We start from the raw sequence: 25,296 nt of genomic DNA on the forward strand, positions 1-25,296 counted from the left end.
GGTTTGGGGGATCCTTAACCCGACAACAATCAATTTTAGAGAAAAATCACAAAATACCTTTTTTTGCTCAGACTAACCCAAATGATCTAAAAAAAAATTGTTCGAAGTGAAAAAATTATTTTTGTGAATTTGTCTAAAAAAATTGTTTAAACAATTTATCGATCAAGGTACTGCCTGGCACCTAGTAGATTTGTTATAAGGACCTCTTTTTGAGTAAGTTTGTGCAAAAAATTCGAATCGGAGTAATTTACCTGACGAGGGCGACGATACAGCCTAGACTAATTTGAACATATTTAGTAACATTTAATTTCTAGAATCGGCTGTTTGTGTGAATCAGAATCAACTTTTACTAAATGGCATTGGGAAGAGTATACTTTTCCTAGTTGGAGTCTACTTTTACTAGTAAATGTTGAATATAAATCTTCATTTTATATTTATAATCAACTTTTACTGAAACCAGCCGTTAGAGTCGACTCCAACTAGTTGGAGTCAACTCCAACTGGATAATCAACTTGAACTGTAACATATACAATTTTTAAATGAATAAATAGTAAAAATATACTTCAAACAATCAAAATTTTGTAAAAATACATTCAAAAGTACATAATTCTGCACAATTCTGCGATTAATGTTTATTAATCTCAAAATGTATATTAAGAAGATACAGAATCACATTGGTTAGCCAAACCAATAACCAAGCATTTAACTGCCTTTATTGCTGGCAGTTGTTTAAATACAAAAGTGTGAAATGCCGCATATTATACATGATTCTGGCGATTGTTAAGTAGATATGCATGGGCGGTTGTACATAAAGGTCGAACCCGCTTATTAGAATACCGATTAAAGGAATATCCACGTTTAAGAAATAGAAATTTGAGGTCCCAAAACGTTCATACCAGCAAACAATGATCGGTTATTAGAATATAATAATATAATAATAATAATAATAAAGACTTTTTATTCATTTGGTATGTAAAACAAATAAGTATATGGTTACAGCATATTGAAGAATATAGAACAAAAGCAAAAAAGTTAAACCCTATTGGGATAACATCTGGCGAAGTCTAGCTAAGCTACTCTTACTTAACCAAATGTTAATCCCCGACGCTTCTAATTGATCTAAAAATAAACCTACACTTACTAATTAAAAAGAAACGTAACTTAAAAAAAGGTGGGAAAAAACTAAATATTAACCAAGTACTCAAAAAAAAATATTTTTTTCAAACTATTCATTGAGAAAAAAAATTGTTTCAAAACAGCTCAACCAACAATATGTCCGTGCAGCTTAATGCACAACATAATTGGTAAGCAATGTTATTGCTTATCAAAAAGATATAAACGAAATTTATACTTGAATTGATTAATTGAATATAGTTTAATATGATGAGGAATTGAATTATACAGCTTTACTGCGTTGTAGGTAAAGCTTCTTTAGAACCAAGCTGATCTATGTTGTGGCATTGTGAAAGTGTCTTTCACGTCTAGCATATGAATTTCCTTTCTTCGGACGAGCTTTTGTTCAAGGATAGTGGAGGTGTTTGGCATCAGAAGTAACTTGTGAATAAAATTACCTAGATGATAATGTGCTTCTATTTTTCATATTAAGCCAACCGCATTCTTTTATTTTATGTGAAATGTGGTCATATTTTCTAATCCCGTAAATCAATCTACAACAGGAGTTTTGCATTTTCTGTATCTTATTCTTCTCCGCCTCCAGTAGACATGGCATAAAAATAAAATCACCATAAGAGTAATGAGACAGGACAAGGCTCTCACATAGAAGCTTTTTTTAAGTCTTTACTTAAAATGTGACGATTCATAAAAATGAGTTTTAATGATGAAAAAGCTTTTTTGTTAATGTTTTTGACATGTTCCTCAAATCTTAGATTTTCGTCAAATATAATTCTAAGGTTTCTAGCTGAGGCTGAGAATGGTAAACTAACATGATCGATTTTTATGTTTGAATTGTTTTTTACAAGTTGACGTTGGACTTCATTTGCGATACATAATAGTTTTGATTTGGTGGAATATCCCGGTTATAGAAATATTTTACTTGGCACAAAGGCTATTCCAATAAGCGCGTTCGACTGTAAAAGGTTCTGAAAATTTCAAGAAAATAAATATGCGTTTAAAATAAAATTTTCGAATTTCTTTCGACCATATTAGATCCGCCATTTTGTTTCTCAAAAAATAATAGATTTGTAATCAGCGACTTTAAAATACCAAATTTGACAAAAATTTTGCGTTTTGATTTTATATTCAATTTCTTCTTTTCAATTTCTTTTTCAAAAAGTAATATCAGATTTGTAATAAGGGATGCAAAAAAACCGTAAATACCTACGAAAGTAATTCCGAAGTGTTTGAACAATATACCTACGCTTTTAAAGGTTCAGGACCACGTTTTTGGCATTTAGAATCACAATGCGTTCGTCTGTCTGTCCTTCTTCGTTATTAGAACTGATAAAATGACAAATGAGGCATCGAGTGAGAGCTTATAATTCAAAAATGATATTAAAATAGAAAAATTTAACCTCGGACTTCCGGTTCCAGAGTTGGACCCAGAAGTACTGTTTTAAAGTCGTCGAAATAGTATAAACGATATATTACTCGACGCGCCTTAGCAAGACGAAAACAAATTATATTTCCGGTGAAAAAGGTGTGACCGGAAGTGCCACATTATAGTAGCAGAAATAGTAGATGGATATATCAATCATCGCGTACTGAATTATCGCGTACTCTGATTTTGATGTAATTTCCGGTTAAAAATGTATGACCGGAAGTTCTGCAAAAATGACTCAACATTACTGAAATCGTATATCAATCGACGCAAAGTTGTGCGAAGAGTTCAAATACCGACTTCTACTACCAGTCATGTTGGGTGAAAACTTACGAAGGCCAATTGCTTGTTTTACTAATCCTTTTAAAAGATAAATGTATTGCCTAACTAGACTTTATATTATTTTTGTAATTTAATTGTTGTGGTTTTTGATATAAATATTCTTACCGTAATAACGTCTAACATCATGTTATGTTGGTACGTGATAAGTCCTGACCTGGAAGCCCGGTCAAAATTTTGTTGCGCCCACTTTTGAATAGCCCAATCCGTAGATTTTACTGAGGTAGAATGAGTTAATACTGTAACAGCCTTGGGAATAACTTCTCTTACGTTGGCTACAGTGTAATATGAATTTTTAGTTCTTACTGGAGTGTCCATTTCGTGCGAGAGCTCAAAGTCTGACCATTGGTTTAGAGTAGTAATAGGCCTAGACTGAAGGATGTATATTTTTTCCTAGAAAAAAAGTATGTAGTGTAGGGGAAAGGCGGGCAAAATGGGGTACTTAAGGTTTAAATTGGGATTAAAAAAAAATCTGTAACTTTTAAGGTCTTAAAATAAGACAAATATCATTGTTATAGTAGTAACTATTTATTAATATAATTTAAATTTAAAAAAAGTCAAAGTTTTTTTTATTATATGAAAAAACAGAAACTAATGTAAATTGCCCCATTATGCCCGTCGTATAGGGTAAAATGGGGTACCAAATTGAAACCAAGAAAAGCCTATTGACAAAATTCGCATACAAGTACTACTTCATCATCCTCATCTTCTGCACCTGCACATGAATTTTTAGCCCATTTAAGGCAACTGGATCAGCTTATCCATCCTTCTGTGTAACTTGAAAAAAGTTTCCGCAGAACCAGTCAGTGTCACTATCTTCGCCTTCTGAATCTGACTTTTTTAGTTTAATTCAATTGCGATTTCTTACTCGTCTGTGATTTGGTTTGATCATCGGCTATCATACTTGGTATGGTAAAAGGGTAAAGACTACCAACAGGTATGGTAAAAAGGGTACCCCATTTTACCCTACCTATTGGTACCCCATTTTGCCCAAAGAGCAGATTTTGAGATTATGACCTGTTTAAATTATTACAAGTTTTTATTTTTTAACATAATGACAAACGAATACTCTAGAACACATTCACTGTTAGTTGGAAGTAATGATATTAAATAATAAATTGTTTAAGTAATACTAACGATGGATTATTTTTCGGCCGATATTATAACTTGGTTAACCAAAAACGCACATGTACTCTTCACAACAATCGACTAACAGTTAATTATATCTGCTTTATGACAGAAGGCGTAAACAGGCGTCTATAATATAATTTCATTAACATCGTATAGATGGCGCGAGTGATATTGAAAAAAAAGTGGGTACCCCGTTTTAGGCAGCTACCCCGTTTTGCCCGCCTTTCCCTACTTCCAATAACGCAATTGAGTTTGGATGGTTAAAATACAGTGATGAGCGCGCTAATAACCGGCAAAATAACGCAAAAGATGGAAAACATATTAAGTTGCGAGATAAAAAGAGATGAAATTAGTAGAGGTGGGAAATTTAGCGATAGAAATCTATAAATTTACCTATTTATTGTTCCTCACCTTTAGACGTATCAGAGGATTATGTCAACTAAAACTGCCACTGTCACAGTGGTAGTTGCCAAACTCGTCCGATACGTGTCTAAAGGTGGGAAACAATCAAATATACAGGGTTTACCCTTTATAAAGTTTTAATCAATATATGTAATGTAAATTTATAAGTTTCTATCGCTAAATTTCCCACCTCTACTAGTTTCATCTCTTTTTATTTCACAACGTATAACGTTTTCCGTCTTTTAAGTACGTGATTTTGTCGGTTATTAGCGCATTCATCACTGTATATTAAAATCATTACAATGCCCGCTCCTTTTGTAAAGCATATCATAGCTCATAGCAATACAAGAAATGCATTTAACTGGAAACAGCTTGGAAAAGATTAGATCCATACACGTTTTATACAAGTGAACGCGAAAAAAGGAATTTTGGAGTAGGATTTCTGGGAAATGAAAACATAGAAAACACAAGTAGGTAAAACGATTTGTAATAAAATCTGAGATAATGTATGCAATTAGAATTAAAGGAAAAGAGAAAATGATATCGCTGATAAAAATATACGTGACATGCTCCAACAGAAGAAAAATGAGAAGAAGTGAAATATGAATTTTGTGAAGAACTAGAGTCATCGACTGAAGAAATGCCCAGAAAGATAATAAAATTATTATAGACGATGACAGTGCAAAGGTTGGAAGAGAACAGGGGGCGAAATTTAACATAAACTTACGTGCATAGAAATCGGCCCACTTAAAAATTTGGTCATTTTTTATGTCTCATATTTCCTAAACCTGTTGACCGATTTAAGTGATTTTTTGAACATGTTATAGCCTGATTCTTTAACAATACCACTGTAATAATATTGTTGCTAAACAGGTAAATCTTCATTGTATACCGGGTGTACCAATCCAACTGTGTTTTTTTCTCAAAGTTCGCATCACCTTGTGGAATATTCTAGCATTTTTAATATAGGTACTAAAATTAAAACCCAACTATGTCTAGCCTCGGGTTTTCTTAACATTCTGTTTTTTGATTCCGTTTATGTTGGATAATAAAAAAGTTAGGTAGTTTAACAACTAGCAACGTTCTTCATCAATACAGGGTGTTTCTAAATAAGTGCGACACACTTTAAGGGGTAATTCTGCATGAAAAAATAATGAAAGTTGGCTGTATAAACGTATGTCCGCAAATGTTTCGTTTCCGAGAAACGGAATGTTGAATTTTTTCTTACAAACTGACGATTTATTTATTGCTTTAAAACCAGTTGAGATATGCAAATGAAATTTGGTAGGTTTTAAGAAATAGTTATTGCGGATTTTTTGACATTAAATAAAGAATTTTATATTCAATATTAGCGTACATACGGGTAATATGATCGGTCATATTACACGTATGCGCGCTAATGGTGAATATTAAATTCTTAATTGTATGTCAAAAAATGTGCAATTACTACGTCTTAAAAAACACCAAATGTTATTGGCATATCTCACCCGGTTTTAAAGCAATAAAATAATCGTCAGTTTGTAAGAAAAAATTCAATATCCCGTAACTCAGAAATTTGCGGACATACGTTTATAAAGCCAACTGTCATTATTATTTCATGCAGAATTATCCCTTAAAGTTTGTCGTTTTAGAAACACCGTGTATTGATGAAGAACATGTCTAGTTGTTAAAGTACCTACCTAAATTTTTTATTATCCAACATAAACGAATGAATCAAAAAACAGAATGTTATGCTAGAATATTCCACAGGGTGATGCGAACTATGAGAAAAAAAACACAGTTTGATTGGTACACCCGGTATACAATGAGAATTTACCTATCGAGCAACAATATTATTACAGCGGTATTGTTAATGAATCAGGCTATAACATGTTCAAAAAATTACTTAAATTGGTCAACAGGTTTAGGAAATATAAGACATCAAAAATGACCAAATTTTTAAGTGGGCCGATTTCTATGCACGTAAGTTTATTATGAATACAAATAATAATGGCCAAAGATTGATTACATTCGCGATTAAGAACAAAATGAAAATAATAAGTACACAATCCAGGAAATAGAATATATTACGGAACATGGAAAATTCCGGGATCAAATGAAACTTACCAAATAGGCCACATCTTAATACAAGAGGAGGTCTCCAATTTAATAACAAATGTGAAAACCTGCAAAGGGGTAGACCTAGACTCTGATCATTTGAGGTACTACAGGATTAACAAAAGGATATACAAGAAAGTTATGTCAAACAAATAATGGTACTGCGAGTAATATACAACAAGACTAAGTTTTCACTCTAATGGCATATAAAACAACATAATGCTATTCTACATCCCACCAGAATGAAAACAACAAAAATATATATATGTACAACAAAATTTCTAACAAACACTATAAAGGAAGCAAAGTCGAAGAACATATTAAGAACAAAAAGATTTAGAAAAAAAACACTGGTTCAATGACGAATGTAAAAAGTGGGACAAGCAGAGTTAAAAGAAGTAGGATTGAAGATAAAAAAGTTTAGGATCGCAAAAACAAGACGACCTAGAAAGAAGAAATGCCGAACAACGAAAAATGCAAAGAAAATCGTAAGGGCGCGGATAGGAAAGTATATGGATGATAAAGTAAAGCATATTGAAGAAAATTACACGGAAAACGAAATAAAAAATTTCTACAAAGAGGTAAAATACATTAAAACTGGTATCAGTGGAGAGTGATGAGTGTAAAAATGGGCAAGGAAACCTGATAATGGATAAAGACCATATAATGCGAGGATGAAAAGAATATTTCGAAGAGTTGCTAAATGGCGGAGTGGTTACTGAAGAAAATTATAATGTTCCCGAACCCCAAATAGTAGTAGAAGAAATACCAAGTCCTGCATTAGAAAAATTAAAGATACTATAAGAGATATGAAGACTTCCCCAATACTGGAATAAGTCCATTATAATAGCTGTACACAAAAACTTCTCACCATACTAATCAGAAAAATTACTAGAAATATAGGTATGTGCACAAGAATCTAGGGGAATACCAGAGAGGATTTTACAATGGAATATCAACAACTGATAAAATTTTTATGTTATAACAAATCCTGACCAATTGCTATAAATACAACATTTCAGCATAATTACTTTTCGTTGATTATAAGGCCGCTTACAATAATGGACAGAAACAAATTAATACAAACGCTAAAAGAATTCCAAGTATAAAAAAAATAGTAAGATTGGTAAAAATGACAATTAGAAAAATCATATGTGTTGAAATGCAATGGTACAGTCTCACAAGAATTCGAAGTGAGAAAAGATGTTCGCCAAGGATGTTATCTACCTTGCTATTAAATATTAGTTGTAGAAAAAATTGTAAGTGATTGTGAGACAAATAGGTTCCGTACTCTTTTCTACAAAGATCGTCAATACTTAACTTACGCTGATGATGTGGTTCTAATTGAAAGAAATGGAAAAGAACTGTCAAGTATAGCAAAAAGACTGATTAGGGAAGTTCTAATATAGGACTGAAAGTTAATATTAATAAATCCAAGTAGATGGAAATCTCGAGCACAAAAGGAATAAATACTAGGGGCTCCTTTAAATTAGAGGATGGATCAGTTTTAGAATTCGAAAAGCTGGATGAATATATCTAATTAGGTGCTATTATTGGCCAGAAATGTAAGGGAGAAACTGAAATCAACCTAGACTGATCAAGAGCAACATATAACATATAAAATAAGTTATACAAAATATAATTAGACTTGCAATGCTATACGCTGCCGTGACATGGACTATGGGAAAGAAAGATACTTCGCAGAATGTTTCGAGGAAAAGAAGTAGAGAAAGAATGCAGAATACGAACTAATGTAGAAGTATACCGATTGTATTCTAACCCTCCAATAACAAAAGTAGTTAAAAACGTAGACCAGAATGGCTCGGACACCTAGAATGAATGCAAGGTAATAGATAAGTCAAGATTATTGATTGGAGAGTACTAGAGGCTAAAAAAGAGAGGAAGACCAAGAAAAAATGGAGATATATAGTAATAGAAAATGTCAAAGAGATATCAATCAGAGATTGGAAGCTGACAGCTTTTAAATATTAAATATATAAATATTAAAATAAGAACAGAAAACGATGGAAATCATCCATCGAGCAATGGACCTAAATGGTCTGTTAACGCTTTACATATAAATCGGGAGATATTAACAGAACTTCAACCACGATTTTAAGTCCTGCCCTTTGCAATACTGGAAGGTTAGAAAAGTTACTTACAATTTATGGAAAAATCTACGGGTTTCCTGTGACTTTTCCTGTGAAAATTAGATTTTTCATGAGGAAAAAAATGGGGAGTTGCGATGAATTTCTGAGTCCTGCCATATCCATAGAATGACAGGATACTATCAATTTTATGAAGAAAATTTTTTGGGCAGGAGGGTTGCTAAAGGACTAAACGAGTATATAGATATACAAACATGTAGGTAATGAAAATAATGAAATTTTCATAATTTTCTGAGTCCTGCCAACTTAATCAATTAAACATAATTATTTGAAAATGATCGAAAAAAATGTTGGCATGACGTCTCCTAATGTTTAACTGCACTTATCCCTTTTAAAATTCTGTGGAAAATTTTCAACCTGGTTCCATGATTTTCTGAGTCATAAAATAAATTTTATTATAAAATAAATAATTTAAGTAGACATTATTTAAAATGGCAGGATGTTTAGTTACACCTTTTTTCCTATACATAGTTAAAAAATGTGTAAGAAAATTCGTGGAAAGTCACACGATATTCTGAGTCATGCCATTTTGCACATATCTCAAGAATGTTAATATAAAGCTCTTTACAAAGAGGCAGGATTGTTCTGTAGTTATTTCGTATAAAAAATAAAATTTTAAGTCTGTAAAATTATTGCTGGTTGTTATACAAACATATTCATATCACCACAATTTTCTGAGTCATGGCATGTCAAGTATGCTTAAAAAACACTAATCTAAAACCGTTTACAACGTGGCAGGATAATCGCAAAGATATTTAATACATAAAAATTAATTTTTATATCGGTAAAACAATCGTACGGTATTAAATATTATCCTGAGTAATGTCTCGGATTTTTACACACCTTTCAAATCTAATACCAAACTGTAAGATCTTTATTTTAAGCGATTAGATCATATTTGTATCTAAGTAAACGTAATAAAAGTAATAGGAAGAAAATCAATAATTTTACAATTAATTGGTTATAGTAGGGATTGTACCTATTATACAGGGTGTCCAGAAACTATTCTATTCTAACAAACGAAGCTCGGGGATTCCTCAGATAATTTTAAGAAAATTTAACTCAATTCACCTAGTCCGATAATGTTTCCTAAGGAAACTAAAGCTCTTTAAAGATGGCGTATTGTAATTAGTTTTTTTTAGAATAGCTCCAGAACACTTCTATTTAGAAAAACGAAAATTGGTAGACCTATTTATCTTTCAGAGATAAATCGATTCCATCAATTGTCAATTTTTAGTACCGGTCATAGCCGTTCGTTTAGGGTAAGGAAACGGATATTTTATCGCATAACTTTTCTGTGTTTAACTTTTAAGCATTTTTGACACTGGATTATTAAACTATAGGGTATTCTTGTACTAAAAGATACTCTTGCTTTAAGTCGGTAGGATACGCCAGGTTCTAGAAAAATCGATTTAAAAAATTTTGCGGTTTTAAATTTGAAAAAAAAATAAAAAAAACTATTTAGAGAAACGAAAACTGGTACGTTTATTTCTCTTCCAGAGATGAATCGAGTTTATAAATTGTGAATTTCTAGTATCGGTCATAGGCGTCCGTCTTGAGTAGATCAACGAAATCTCATAACTTGCTTTAATTTTTAAGCATTTTTGACAGTAGAGTATTAAATTATGAGGTATTCTAGTACTAAAAGTTACTCTTGCTTTAAGTCGATAAATACACCGTTTTTGTTTATTTTTTTATTCAAATTTTTCTTAAATTCAAAATAGGAAAAATTTTAAAATTGATTTTTATAGAAAACGGTGCATCCTACCGACTTAAAGCAACAAGAGTACCTTTTAGTACTAGAATACCTCACAATTTAATAATATAGTGTCAAAAATGCTTAAAAGTTGAAGACAAAAAAGTTATACGATAAAATAACCGTTGTCATACCCAAAACGGACTCCTATGACCGGTACTAGAGATTCGCAATTGATAGAATCGATTTATCTTTGGAAGATAAAAAGGCGGACCAGTTTTTGTGTATCGAAATGGAAGCGTTCTGGAGATATAAAAAAGAACTAATTACAAGGCGCCATCTTCAAAGAGCTCTAGCTCCCTTAGGAAACATTGTGAATTGTGAAACTTAGTGAATTGTGTTAAATTGTCTTAAAATGATCTTAGGAATCTTAAAATTATATACAGGGTGTTCAGGGAAAAATAAGATTTAGGTTATGTTATAAAAACGTAAACAATTGTATGTAGTAAATAAAATTAGTTATTAAAATGCAGTACTGCAATCAAAATACAATTAATTAAATTTACCTTTATATAATAATTGCATATCATATCAATATTGTAAAGTAATATATATTTTTTCTTCTTAAATGACAATAGGTATGAAATGTACGTCAATTTGACAATTTCAATTGACAATATGAATTATTTAAGAAAGTTGCAATATTTCTCCGCTATTCGCGATCGTTTCGCGTATCCCTTCCGAGTACTTGCACACCGCGAATACTTAAAAATTAGGAGATGTCATGCCAATATTTTTTTTGATCATTTTGAAATAAATATGTTTAATTTATTTAGTTGGCAGGACCCAGAAAATCATGAAAATTTCATTATTTTCCTTACATGTTTATATACATACAGTGAGCACGTAAAGGTTGGAATAAATTCATTTTCTCGAAAATGGACGATTTTGGAAAAAATCCCGAAACAGGTCAATTTTTATTTTTAAATTAGGACTTTTTGACATATATAACATACTAGTGACGTCACTCATTTGGGCATAATGACGTCATCGATGATTTTTTTAAATGAGAATAGGGGTCGTGTGATAGTTCATTTGAAAGGTGATTTAATTATCTATTCAGTAATGTAAACATTAACATAATTATTTATCCGTGTCGTGCCGTGTCGAAACGTGTCGAAAAAAAACATTTTTTTATTAAATTTTTTGACATAAAAAGAAGACTTAAGACTGTGTAATTTATTTAATTCAAAATACATTTTACTGCTCTCACAAAACAGAAAAAAAATTTTATTTGAAAAAAAATCAGGGCTTTTCGATTAAATTAAATGCTCTAATTGTCAAAAGGCAGGTGGGTGGCTGCTTTAATATTGAATTTGCAAAAAACAATATTTATTTGTCAAATAAACATTTTTTCCTGTTTTATGATAGCAGTAAAATGTATTTGGAAATAAATAAATTACACAGATTCTTCTTTTTATGTCAATAAATTTAATTCAAAAAACTTTTTTTGGACACCCTGTATAAATAATTATGTTAATGTTTATATTACTGAATAGAGAATTAAATTACCTTTCAAATGAGCTATAACACCACCCCTATTCTCATTTAAAAAAATCATCAATGACGTCATCACGCCCAAATGGGTGACGTCACTAGTATGATATATATGCCAAACCAAAAAGTCCTAATTTAAAAATAAAAATCGACCTATTTCTGGATTTTTTTCCAAAATTGTCCATTCTTGAGAAAATGAATTTATTCCAACCTTTACGTGCTCTCTGTATATACTCCGTTAGCCCGTTTGCATCCCTTCCGTCCAAAAAGTTTTCTTCATAAAATCGATAGTATCCTGTCATTAAACGGATATGGCAGGACTTAGAAATTCATCGCAAAACCCTATTTTTATTTTTTGGGAAAATCTAGTGTTTACAGGAAAATGTCACAGGAAATTTGTGGATGTTTCCACAGATTGTAAGTACTTCGTCTACCCTTCCAGTATTGCAAAAGGCAGGACTGAGAAAATCGTGGCTGAACTTGTGTATATCTCCCGGTCTAATACATACATAGTTTTTGTATCATATTTATCACACGTTATTTGTTTTTAATAAGAACCCTAATCAAAGACGAATTTAATAAGAATCATATTATGATATGGTGTTGCACAGAATGGGCAGAGACAGAGAACTTTTGACCACCATTAAAGAGAAAAACAGCATATTTGGGGCACATACTTAGAAATGATAAATACGAGTTATTACAGCTGATTATGAAGGGTAAAATCGAAGAAAAAAGGGGTCCTGGTAGACGACAAATATCCTGGCTGAAAATCATTCGCCACTGGACCGGGTTAAACAGACAGACGTTTTTCAGCAAAGCAGAAGATAGAGACGAATTTGCAATGATTGTAGCCAACCTTCATTTGTGGAGTCGGCACTAGAAGAAGAAGAATAAGAACCCACTTACATCCGAATAGGCCCATTCAATGTCTCTAGGATTTCCAAAAGCTTGCTCTAATAAAATACCAATTTTACCCAAATCGACAGCCTGTTTCTCCGATATACTCCAAGCTTCGCTGTATATCTGATTGTCTATAATTTCCTCTAAACTTCCGTTTGTCATTTTTAATACTTTGTGTTTATTGCCCAGGCTCTTGTCCATAACATAAATTTGTTCATTCCAAGTTCTATTAAGGATAAAATTATCAGGGTCGCTTTCTCCAGAAACTACAGTCTACAAAATTTTAAAATTATTATTTTGAATTTTTTTTATAGTATTCTTACTTCACCAAGTCCAAAGTTTGATGTAATGACCATTTGTGAAGGATTAGATGTTGAAGGGTGACAAGTAAAAAGAACACCTGCTGCAGTAGCCTGAATCATTTTTTGTACTACTACTGCCATTTCCGTTATAATCGGTAACCCATGTTGCCTACAATATAAGAAATAAAGTCAATAAAGTTGATGAAATAAGGATCGCATATCGAATGACATTTCAACTTCTAGATATACAATATACTTTAATATACCGGGTGTCCACTTATATTTTCCCTTATTTTAACTGCCTATAACTTCTAAACGGCTCAAGATAAAAATATGCGGCTTTCACTGAAATATTTTATTTTAGTAAAAGTTTTGTCTGAATGGATTGAATTTTTTATATCGCTTTCAAATACGAAATAAAATATGGCGGATTTTTGAAAAAAACGTTGTTGACTTTTTTTTAATGGAACACACAGTATATTCTTTTGTAAATTCAAAGAAAGGTCATCCACCTATCTAGCGATATAAAGTTTTTCAAAATCAGTTGTCAAATCACTGAGTAATTAATTTTTAAAATGAGAGGTGCAACGTGGATATCACATACCTAAATAACATAACTAACCAAGTTATGTGATTTCCACATTGCATCTCATTTTAAAAATTAATTGCTCAGTCATTTGACAACCGATTTTTAAAATTTTTTATATCGCTGGATAGATAAATGACCGTTTTTTCAAGTTTTTAGGTAAGTGACCATTTCTTATATCGCTTTTAAATAAAAAATGGCGGATTTTTGAAAAAAAAAACGTTGTTGACTGTTTTTATTAAAACACCCAGTATATTTTTTTGTATCTTGAAAAAACGGTCATTTGCCTATCCAGCGATATAAAAAATTTTAAAATCGGTTGCCAAATGACTGAGCAATTAATTTTTAAAATGAGAGATGCAATGTGGAAATCACATAACATAATATCATTTTGCTCAGTTATTTACATATTTGACAACCGATTTTGAAAAACTGTATATCGCTGGATAGGTGAATGACCTTTCTTTCAATTTACAAAAAAATATGCTGGGTGTTCCATTAAAAAAAAAGTCAACAACGTTTTTTTTTAAATCCGCCATTTTTTTTCGTATTTGAAAGCGATATAAAAAATTCAATCTATTCAGACAAAACTTTTACTAAAATAAAACATTTCAGCGAAAACCGCATATTTCTATCTTGAGCCGTTGAGAAGTTATAGGCAGTTAAAATGGGGGAAAATATAAGTGGACACCCGGTATATTATACGTAGTTTAATAAGGATAAATTAGGGCATTATTTAACGAAAGTAAATTTCATCCGTATTTTTTGCTTTTCATTGCAATGGTGCAGTATATGTATGAGAGTCTCTTCTTCTATTTTGCACTTTCTGCAACATTGGTTCATTCAGCTTACCTAGTTTGTATAGGTGGTTTCTTAAACAGCAATGTCCTGTCCTGTCACTATTACAGTGACCGTTTTGATCTCTCGTTTATTGAGGTTCATCAAATTGTTCGAGAGGTTTTATCAATGTTCTTGATTATTTTAGTTTGGATTTGCCCTTGAGTGGTTCTCTATTTCATTTGATGATTCCTTGTCAGCCATTTCTGAACCTCGTTTTTGTAGCATCTTTAATGATACCACACAAAGATTCTGGGCCTTCAAAAGTTTTTCTAGAGCCTTGTTTTGCCAACATATCTGCTCGTTCATTCCCATACACCCCTCCATGACCAGGCACCCACATTAAAGACCCATTATTGTCTGTTGCCAGGGCCTTCCTGTCAATCATAATGTAAAATTATCTTCCCGTTCTAAAAGTAAACCCATTATAAAACATAAGGAAAAACCTGGAAAACCTCATCAAACTATTCGGTCTTAGATACGCTTAGTTGTAGGTTGTGTTAGTTGTAGTTGCTTTTATTATAAGTGTGGGGCACGCTTGAAAACTACCCGTCGTCAACAACTACCCCGGGTTAGAAAGTAAATAAAATTATTTTTATTAAAAAACCTCTATTTATCTAAATCAGTGGTTCTAGCTCGACTGACAGCGCAGGTGACCTCCTTGCTATGTGCTGTCGACATCGACCGCGACTTAACTAGTAGCATCCACCGCGACCTACACCTCCACCTCGACCCACTTGTTCTGTTCTTACCCTAAGTTAGTATAAAAGATCGCACAAAAATGAATAACGAAAACAGTATATTTCTATTGGATCTAACAACGTAAAATAATTAAAAAAATGTTTTTATCACGCGGTATGGAAGAAAACATGACCAGTCCCTGCGACGTATCCTTCCCGGCACATCAACGGTTAATTTCTGTCCCCAGCGTATCGTAAAGATTTTTTCTATGCAGCAAACAGCTGAATCGTATGACAAAATTTTCTCTGAACCAATTATTATCAAAATAAATTAAATCGTCTATAAGTGGAAGAATGTGTTTATATTAATCCAACGGTTTTGAATACTGCGTGTGCATCAAACAGACAACTAAAATTAATGCAATATTTAAATGGCTCGAACAATAGACATATTATAAGAATATACGATTTTAATAAGAAAAATAAAAAAAATTATAACAACATTTTTATAAACATATAAATGCTTGAACGGTTAAACTAATCGGTTCCACTACCAAACGCAGTGGCGTAACAAACTCCGTCGGGGCCCCCCGCAGAATTGGAAATGGGGCCCCCTTTAAAAAATCACCCAATGCGACATGTGTAACAAATACCTATATGTGTTACAGCCCAGTAAATCAACGTAAAATATGGCGATACCGTGTAATTTTCAGTGTCACCACAGAAGTGGTCAACTCGAGACTTTTCGAGTTATTTACGAGTAAAAATGTTTATTGTTTAACAAAAAAACCACGTTTTTAGGCAATTTTTCGCAAATAGTTCAAAGGGTAAGTATTCGATCGAAAAGAACATTGTTAGCAAAAATGTATCAAGCTTATAAAAAAAAGTGAAACAAAAATGAAGTCTACCGACTCAGTAAAAGAAAACTGTAGTTCATGAAATTGACTTATTCTTCGTCAAATTCCAAATCGAATATTTCAACGTGAAATAACCAAAAAATGAAATACTGTTCGAGGAAACTCATTAGAACTTTTTTAAGTGTTTAAAAGAAGCTTTATTTTTTACACAGTTTCTAGCATCAAAACTAAGCCAGTTACGCTCAAAATACAGTTAATACCATTTTTTTTAGAAACTAATCATCATCGCCTTACAAATTACCTAACTTTTTTATACGACCTGTAAGTTTCACCGGTTCAAAGTGCTTATTTTTAAAAGGGTTCTAGTTTAAGGGCTTGAACGAGTCACTAATCACAAGTATATGCAAATTTTAAACAGCCATGTCTTAACCAATTTTTGTCTTACAGAAAAATAAAATAAAGCCAAAATGTTTATAAAAGCAAGACCTACCTACATTTCTTTACTCATTGAGATTTTTCGTATCACTAATACTTTTTAAGTTATTTTGAAAAAAAGGCTTTTTCCAAAATAAAAAAAACTAAAATTTTTTCAAAAATAAGAACTTTGAACCGGTCAAACTTACAGATCATATAAACAATAAATATTTAAAGTAATATAAATTATAAAGCGCTAATGATAAATTTTATTTGAGGTGCGAAATAGGGGCAGATTTTCACGATATTTTTACCAAAAAAGGGGCCAACTTTATTTTGAGCCTAACTCGTATAGTTTTGATGCTAGAAACTTTTATAAAAAATAAAAATAAATCTTTTTTTGAAACATTTAAAAAAGTTTTAAGAGTTTTTCCAGAAAATTGCTTAGTTTTTTGGTTATTTCAGGTTAAAATATTCGATTTGGAATTGGACAAATAAGAATAATTTTTCATGAGCTTCAACTGTGCTTTTACTGTGTTGATAGACTTCATGAATAAGTACACCATTTTCTGAATCTTATAAGCTACATTTTTGCTACAAATATTTTTTCGATATCTAATATTTAATTCGATAAATATCTATTTTTAAGTTATTTGCGAAAAACCCGTCTGAAAACGTTGTTTTTTTTTTAATAAACATTTTCACTCGCAAATGACTTGAAAAGTATTAGCATATATTAAGAAACTCTATAGAAGAACAAAAGTTGCTTATAATTAGTCAATTTATACATTTCCAGACTTATGTTAAACGTATGTTTTCCACACCAACCAGGGGTGTCACCCCCCGAAGTAAAAGCAACCAACGGCTTAAATCCAACTTTGAAGTGGAGTATAACTAGAACCTAAATCCAAATTGTCAAGCAAATATGTCCGTCGTGACGCTGATAATTTTACTCCAAAACTGTCATTTACTGAGCTATTGGTGTATTCATGCATTGTTTATGACGACATTTTTCGTCTTTATTGGTATACAATAAAATGGAACAAAAATTACTAAATGATTGCATTAGTATTATTCTATGAGATCAACAATTTTCTTCGTGCACTATCTACTATCAGCGAATATACCTACAATTTTATTAATTCGGATGGACAACTCCATTTTCAATACTGCACTGCTTAAAATCGTATGTATGCAAATAATATAAAAACACATTTTTACATTAGACAACAAGATGGGGCGCTTGACATATTGGGGCTTCATGCTGCAGGAGCCTCTGTTATGCCTCTGGATAATTGTATCGAAATACTAAACGTAGGTAAAGATTAAAGAGAAACCCCATTTCGGCAAATTGCAATTCTCAAATCTTTCAATAGTCACGTACAAAGCATTATAGTTTATTGTCGTTACCATACAATTTCGGTAGGCCGGAAGGGATTAAGTTTCTAGATATTATGAGATGATTCATTTGGCAAATACGTCTATTTAGAAATTTACGTTACACACAACGTAAGTACAACAATATAACAATAACAGATTTTTACATAATATCAGATGACAAGATGGGGCCCCTAAGCGATTGGGGCCCCCCGCAAGCTTCACGCTGCGGGGGCCTCTTTACGGAATTTAGAATTTAGAATAGTGAAATATCATATTATACTTACCATCGATACTGCACACTTTTGTAGTTGTATAAAGAAGCCCAACATGCTAGAATATTGTTAAAAAGCTCCTCTTCATTTTTACAACCCAAAAATGTCTCGTATTGACCAGCTGCTGACAATTCGTCAGAATCTTCTCCAATGGCTGATGACCTTACTGCCCAAATCAACGTCTCTGAATCATGTGAATATTTTTTAAGTTGGTTTATAATTGAATTTTGAACTTCCGGGCATATTGAATTAGTTTTAAACGACTCCTCGATCCTAAAAGAAAAATGTTACATTTAAATAAATTTAATTTTGAAATTTAATTTTGGCAAAACCAAATAAAACGCGGTTTTAATTTATTTTGCAGATACAAGCAGTTACGAACTTGACGAAAATAACAATTCGAAAAGCGAATGCAGTTTCATTTATTTCATGTGTAAAGTTTTGTAATAATTACATATAAAGAGTCAAACTAAACAAACAAAAAATAAAGAACAGAAACAAATTTTCGAGCTTTTAAGTAATAATTATTAAAAACAAAAAAATAAATATATAAAAAATTTGTAAAAAAACAAAAAAAAAAGAAAACACATAAACCAACTATAAACAGAAAACAAATGAATTAAAATATTTAAAAAAATTATCATTTTATACAGGGTCTTCTTTTTCTTGTAATAGGACTATGTCCTGTTTCTTCTGTTACAGTCTTTGCTGCGATCCGGAGCTCCAACTCTCGTACCATCGTTTTTTGGGTCTTCCTATGGGTCGCTTGGTGTTGGGCTTCTGTGTTTTCGCCCAATGCGCCATACGTTCAGGGTCCATCCGATCTACGTGGTCCCTCCACATGCGTCGTCGCGCTCTTGTCCATCTCACTACGTCCTGAACGCCTAGCTCTCTCAATGTGTCTTCGTTTCGTACTCTATCTCTGAGTGTGATACCTCTTATGGATCTTAGGGTTTTCATCTCTGTTGTTCTCATTATCTGTTTGGTCTTTGTTGTCTCGGCCCTTGTCTCAGCTGCGTATGTCAGTACGGGTCTAACACATGTCTTATAAATGCGGACTTTGCTTTCGGTGCTCATATATTTATTCCGCCAGATTATATCCCTCAGGAAACCAGATATTCTCGCTGCTTTCATTGCCTGCTGTTTTGATTCTTGCCACAGATGCCTGTCGGTAGATATTTCCACACCTAAGTATCTGCAATCCATTACCTATTCGATTATATGGTCGTCCACTACTAACTTACATCTAATTGGGTTCCTGGATATTACCATCGATATACAGGGTGTTTCACCTAAACCACACGTTAGATTCATAATATCTAAAGTTTAGTTATCCATAACTGTAGCTGAGCTAAGATTCTAAAATATTTTTAGCTCTCTATTTCTTCCACTTACATCGTAAGTCCTCATGAACTTTGATATTTTTAATAGAACACCACGTATTTTACTTAAAATAATTACACTTTTATAAAAATAGAACTTTTTATACCACGTTTTTAACCACGTTTTTATTATTTATATGACACAATATAAAAAGTATAATAGTCCAGAAAGCCACTGCGCTTCCGCTTGGAAAAATATTCCGATTCGGATTTTTTGCACAATCTTACTCAAAAAGGACCCCTTTTAACAAATTTGCATGTTGCCAGGAACAAAAGTGGCCCAAAAATTTTTTAAACGTTTTTTTTGTTTTTTTCCTAAAATTATATTTTTTGCATGGAACAAAGTTTTTTTAGGTATTTTGGATCATTCCAAACAGAGAAGGTCTTTAGTGACATTTTTCTTAAGTTGATAGTTTTTGACATATAAGCGATTAAAAATTGAAAAATTGCGAAATCGGCCATTTTTAACCCTCAAAAACTATGTGAAAACTGAAAATTTGAATATTGCCAAGGTAGATAGATATTCTTTAAACATCGATTGATGAAATCCCGAAGAGTTTTTTGCAATACAATATTCAAAACTCCTTTGTTTTTTAATTGCTAATCAAGCGTGCGCGACACTATTTTCCACCGACAGTATGGTGCAAATGAAAGGAATAAATTTGTTATTTCGTAAACCGGCGACTTTAAGGAAATATCCCGAAACACGTCAATTTTTTTTTAAAGTTATGATATTGTGGCATATATGGTATACTAGTGACGTTATCCATCTGGGCGTGATGACGTAATCGATGATTTTTTTAAATGAGAATAGGGGTTGTGTGCTAGCTCATTTGAAAGGGTCTTCAATTCTCTATTCAGTAATATAAACATTTATATAATTATTTATACAGGCTGTCCTTCTACTTCTTTTTTTGTCAAATAATTTAATTTAATAAAAATTTTTTGGACACCCTGTATAAATAATTATGTAAATGTTTACATTATTGAATAGAGAATTGAAGAATCTTTCAAATGAGCTACCACACGACCCCTATTCTCATTTAAAAAAATCATCGATTACGTCATCACGCCCAGAAGGATGACGTCACTAGTATACCATATATGCCACAATATCATAACTTAAAAATAAAAATCGACCTTTTTCGGGTTTTTTCCTTAAAGTCGCCGGCTTACAAAATAACGAATTTATTCCTTTCATTTGCACCATACTGTATACACATGCAACGGTGTCGCGCACGCGTGATTAGAAATTAAAAAACAAATGAGTTTTTAACACTGTATTGCAAAAAACTCTTCGGGATTTCATCAATCGATGTTTAAAGAATATCTATTCTTTTTCTCATGATCATCTTTCAGTGCGTCACAGTTTTTCGATTTCTTTCTAACGCATTAAATTGTATGTGACAGAAAAAAGGCACGTCCGTGATTACAGACATTTACAACATCTAGGGCCGGTTGGTCGAACGCTAATCAACATTGATCACTATCAAATACTTAATTACTGTCACAACTGTCAATGTCAACTTTGGTTGGGTTGCCGAAAACATAATTATTGATGACAATTATGAAATTATTTAATCAATTATGTTAATAATTGTTATGTTAATGGACTAACTAATCTCATAATTATAATTAACTATGTTTTCAGCAACCCAACCAAAGTTGACATTGACAGTTGTGACAGTAATTAAATATTTGATAGTGATCAATGTTGATTAACGTTGGAACAACCGGCACTTATTCTAGTTATTCTAGTTGTCGATAGATGGCGCCTTAATAAAAATATTTTTTTTAATTAGATAATAATATTACAAATATAATCTGTATAATTTATAAGACTATACAAATCAAAGAAAATACCATTTTATAAATGCAAGAAACATGTTTGATTTGTTTTTATTCTAAATTGAAAATAAAATGTGACAACTGTCAGATTTAACTAAAATGTCATGTTAGAATAAATGTCATAAATGTGTATTATCACGGACTTACCCTTTTTCCTATCATTTGTTACGCACTGAAAAATGCTCATGAAAAGGACAATAGCTACCTTGGCAACATTCAAATTTTAAGTTTTTCACATAGTTTTTGAAGGTTAAAAATGGCCGATTTCGAAATTTTTAATCGCTTATATGTCAAAAAATATCAACTTTAGAGAAAAGTCGCTAAAGACCTTTTCTGTTTGGAATGATCCGAAAAACCTAAAAAAACTAGTCACGGATGAACTAGGGCCCTAGTTCATCCGTGACATTTCTTTTTTTGCAATTCGGGAAGGCCCAAGCTATGGTAAATGGTTAAAGCGGAGAGAAGAGGGTATGGGTTTACTGATGAGGGGAAAAAGATCTCCGAAACCGGTATAGACTCTTCCTGCACTCTCCGCTTTAACCAGAGTATTATGCAGCTGCTGCATTTTCGTTTTGCAAAGAAATTGAGAATGTTTATACATTTTTTTATACAATATGTTGGTTGCATCATAAATCTTAGAACATGAATAGCTTTTTATGAAGAATAACTTTCCTTCGTCAAATTAAAAATAAAAGAGTTATAAATGAAAATGTTGGTATCCATAATTTGAGAAAAATCTTCAAATATTTTTTTTCATTAGAATTGCACATATCAGACCATAATTTTTTATACCAAACAATATTATTTCATATACTGTCGGTTCGCTAAACTCAGACACAACTGGCAAGTGATTTTAGTCAATAATTTTGCCAATTTGACAAAAAAAAATAATTACTAATTACCTAGTTAATAATTACTAAATAATTAGTAATTTTGCCAATTTTGGCAAAATTCGCTAAAAACAAAAAAATTACCTACTAAAATCACTAGCCAGTTGTCTCGAGTTTAGCGAACCGACTATACAGGGTGTCCAGAAACTCTACCGACAAACGAAGACAGGAGATTCCTCAGATAATTTTAAGAGGATTTAACCACATTCACCTAGTCCGAAAATGCTTCCTAAGGGAGTTAGAGCTCTTTGAAGATGGCGTCTTGTAATTAGTTTTTCTTGAATACCTCCAGAACGCTTTTAGTTAAAAAAAACGAAAATTGGTACACATATTTATCTTCCAGAGATAAATCGATTCCATCTATGGTGACTTCGGGTGGTGGTTTTGGGTGGGGCAACAACACCGTTTTCTAAAAAAATCGATTTGAAAATTTTTCGTTTCCTGAATTTGAAAAAAAATTTGAAAATTAAAAAAAACGGTGTATTTTACCAACTTTAAGCAAGAGTAACTTTTAATACTACAATACCTCATAATTTAATAATCTAGTGTCAAAAATCCTTAAAAATTAAAGACAAAAAGGTATGCGATAAAATAACCGTTGATCTACCCAAAACGGACGCATATGACCGGTACTAGAAATTCACAATTAATAAAATCGATTCATCTGTGGAATATAAATAAATGTACCAATTTTGATTTTTCTAAATATTTTTTATATTGAATTTTTTTTTGATATTCAAACAACGAAAAATTTTCAAATCGATTTTTCTAGAAAACGGTGTATCCTATCGACTTAAAGTAAGAGTACCTTTTAGTACTATAATACCTTACATTTTAATAATCCAGACTCAAAAGTGCTTAAAAATTGAATACAAAAAAGTTATGCGATAATATAATTGATGCCCTGCCCAAACGGACGCCTATGACCGGTACTAGAAATTTGCAATTAATGAAATCGATTTATCCCTGGAAGATAAATATGTGTACCAATTTTCGTTCTTCTAAATAGAAGCGTTCTGGAGATATTTAAGATAAACTAATTACCAGACGGCATCTTCAAATAGCTCTAGCTTCTTTAGGAAGCATTTTCGGACTAGATGAATTGGGTTAAATTGTCTTAAAATTATCTGAGGAACCTCCATTTGTCGGTAGAGTTGCTGAACACCCTGTATTTTAATTTCATAACAAATGGAACAGTCCATTTATTATAAAGGGTAGGCATTAGAATTATAAAGGCATTATAAAGAGTAGGTATTATAAAGGATAGGTACACTCGTAAATATATACCTACTTAATAAATTATTGCTTTTAAAATATACTCAAATTGTATTTTTGAACATCTTATTTATTTTATATAATAATTAAATTCACTATCAAATGTCATTGATGTTTTATTAATAATTAATTTAAAATTTAGTTTGACATTCACGAAGTGTCAAACTCAAATGTAAATAAACTATGCTTTGGTGAACAAATTAAGATTAAAAAAGTAGCCTACTTCCTAATCAACCATTTGAGCTGACGTTTAGTGCGTCAGTAGGAAATAACCGGATTGAGACGTCACATTTTAGACTTTGAGGTCGATTATCTCGAAGACGGTTAGAGATATCGAAATGCCGTTTTCAGATTTGGATTCAGAAGGCAAAACTACATAAGAATCCATCGATACACCTGTTCTAAGTATTTGTGGAGCGGCAACGCAATAACACACAGACTTTTGCAAATTTATAAACGAAAAGTTTTCGTTGAAAACGGTAAATTTTCGCTTTTTTCGTCTATTACTAAAAAGTGAAGCATTCTAAACAAATTTGAGAATAAGAAACTCATAAATCATATAAAAAAACTTCAATATGGCGTTCGCTGAATATGTCTATCCTTATTGGTTGCTTAGAAAATTGCAAAATAAATCATAAATTTTGAGTTTTTATAAATATTCATAACATTGTTCTGAAGCTATTTTCTTGTGGCATTTTTACAATTTTAACTATTTAGAATGGGAAATAAGCCACAATATTATTAAAAAATGATTTTTATTAACGTTTCGACGCCCAAATCGGGTGCCGTTGTCAAAATACAAAATACTATTAATATAAACAAAAATGTTGTTGATTAGTAAAAAAATTCTTCTAATAATTTATTTAATTTGACTCATTTATATCGGCAATTCAGATACATATGATACATTTTAAAGTAGAAGACTTTAAAATGATATTGCCAATATTTATGAGTTGCGTTCCTGGGACGACTTTACTGAAAGATAGTTCATTCGATTACATGAAATCAACCCCAACTCAAGAATATCCGTCACAAAAAAAATCGTAGCATGTGATCTGTCTTTAAAAAGACAAACACATGCAACGGTGACATTAAAATTCTCGCGTTAGAGTTGGGGTTGATTTCATGTAATCGAATGAACTATCTTTCAGTAAAGTCGTCCCAGGAACGCAACTCATAAATATTGGCAATATCATTTTAAAGTCTTCTACTTTAAAATGTATCATATGTATCTGAATTGCCGATATAAATGAGTCAAATTAAATAAATTATTAGAAGAATTTTTTTACTAAGCAACAACATTTTTGTTTATATTAATAGTATTTTGTATTTTGACAACGGCACCCGATTTGGGCGTCGAAACGTTAATAAAAATCATTTTTTAATAATATTGTGGCTTATTTCCCATTCTAAATAGTTAAAATTCATAACATGTAAAAATTAAGTTAGAACCTTCTTATTACACGGAATGCTGAGACCTGAGACTTCTCGTGCTTAAATTATATTGTAAATTTCAGACCAATTTGTCAAATAATTTAAAAGTTATTTAATTTGTTTATCCAAATTCATTTTTTTTAAACACTAAAGTCAGAAAATTATAAGGTCACAGTAATACTTCGGACAGTTTATGAAAGAAGAAGATTTATACTACTATCTTAATTAAAAAAAATTGCTGCTAAAAAAAATTGCTAATTAAAAAACTTACTACTTACTAAACAATTAG

General features: G+C 31.7%; 1 protein-coding gene across 2 annotated transcripts in view; it reads right to left on the minus strand.

The window, feature by feature from the left end:
* The window catches only part of LOC114335322 (putative phosphoenolpyruvate synthase), a 153,531-nt gene that overhangs the window by 38,413 nt on the left and 89,822 nt on the right, over positions 1-25,296 (minus strand). For both annotated transcript variants that reach the window (XM_028285546.2, XM_028285545.2), the window contains exons 9-12: positions 18,191-18,451; positions 13,174-13,321; positions 12,857-13,123; positions 3,005-3,289 (exon numbers count right to left, since the gene is read on the minus strand). In XM_028285546.2, the coding sequence (XP_028141347.1) occupies positions 3,005-3,289; positions 12,857-13,123; positions 13,174-13,321; positions 18,191-18,451 (961 nt within the window). The remainder of the gene's footprint in view (positions 1-3,004; positions 3,290-12,856; positions 13,124-13,173; positions 13,322-18,190; positions 18,452-25,296) is intronic.

This window comes from Diabrotica virgifera, chromosome 4, assembly GCF_917563875.1.
Source record: "Diabrotica virgifera virgifera chromosome 4, PGI_DIABVI_V3a".
NCBI classification, from domain to species: Eukaryota; Metazoa; Arthropoda; class Insecta; order Coleoptera; family Chrysomelidae; genus Diabrotica; species Diabrotica virgifera.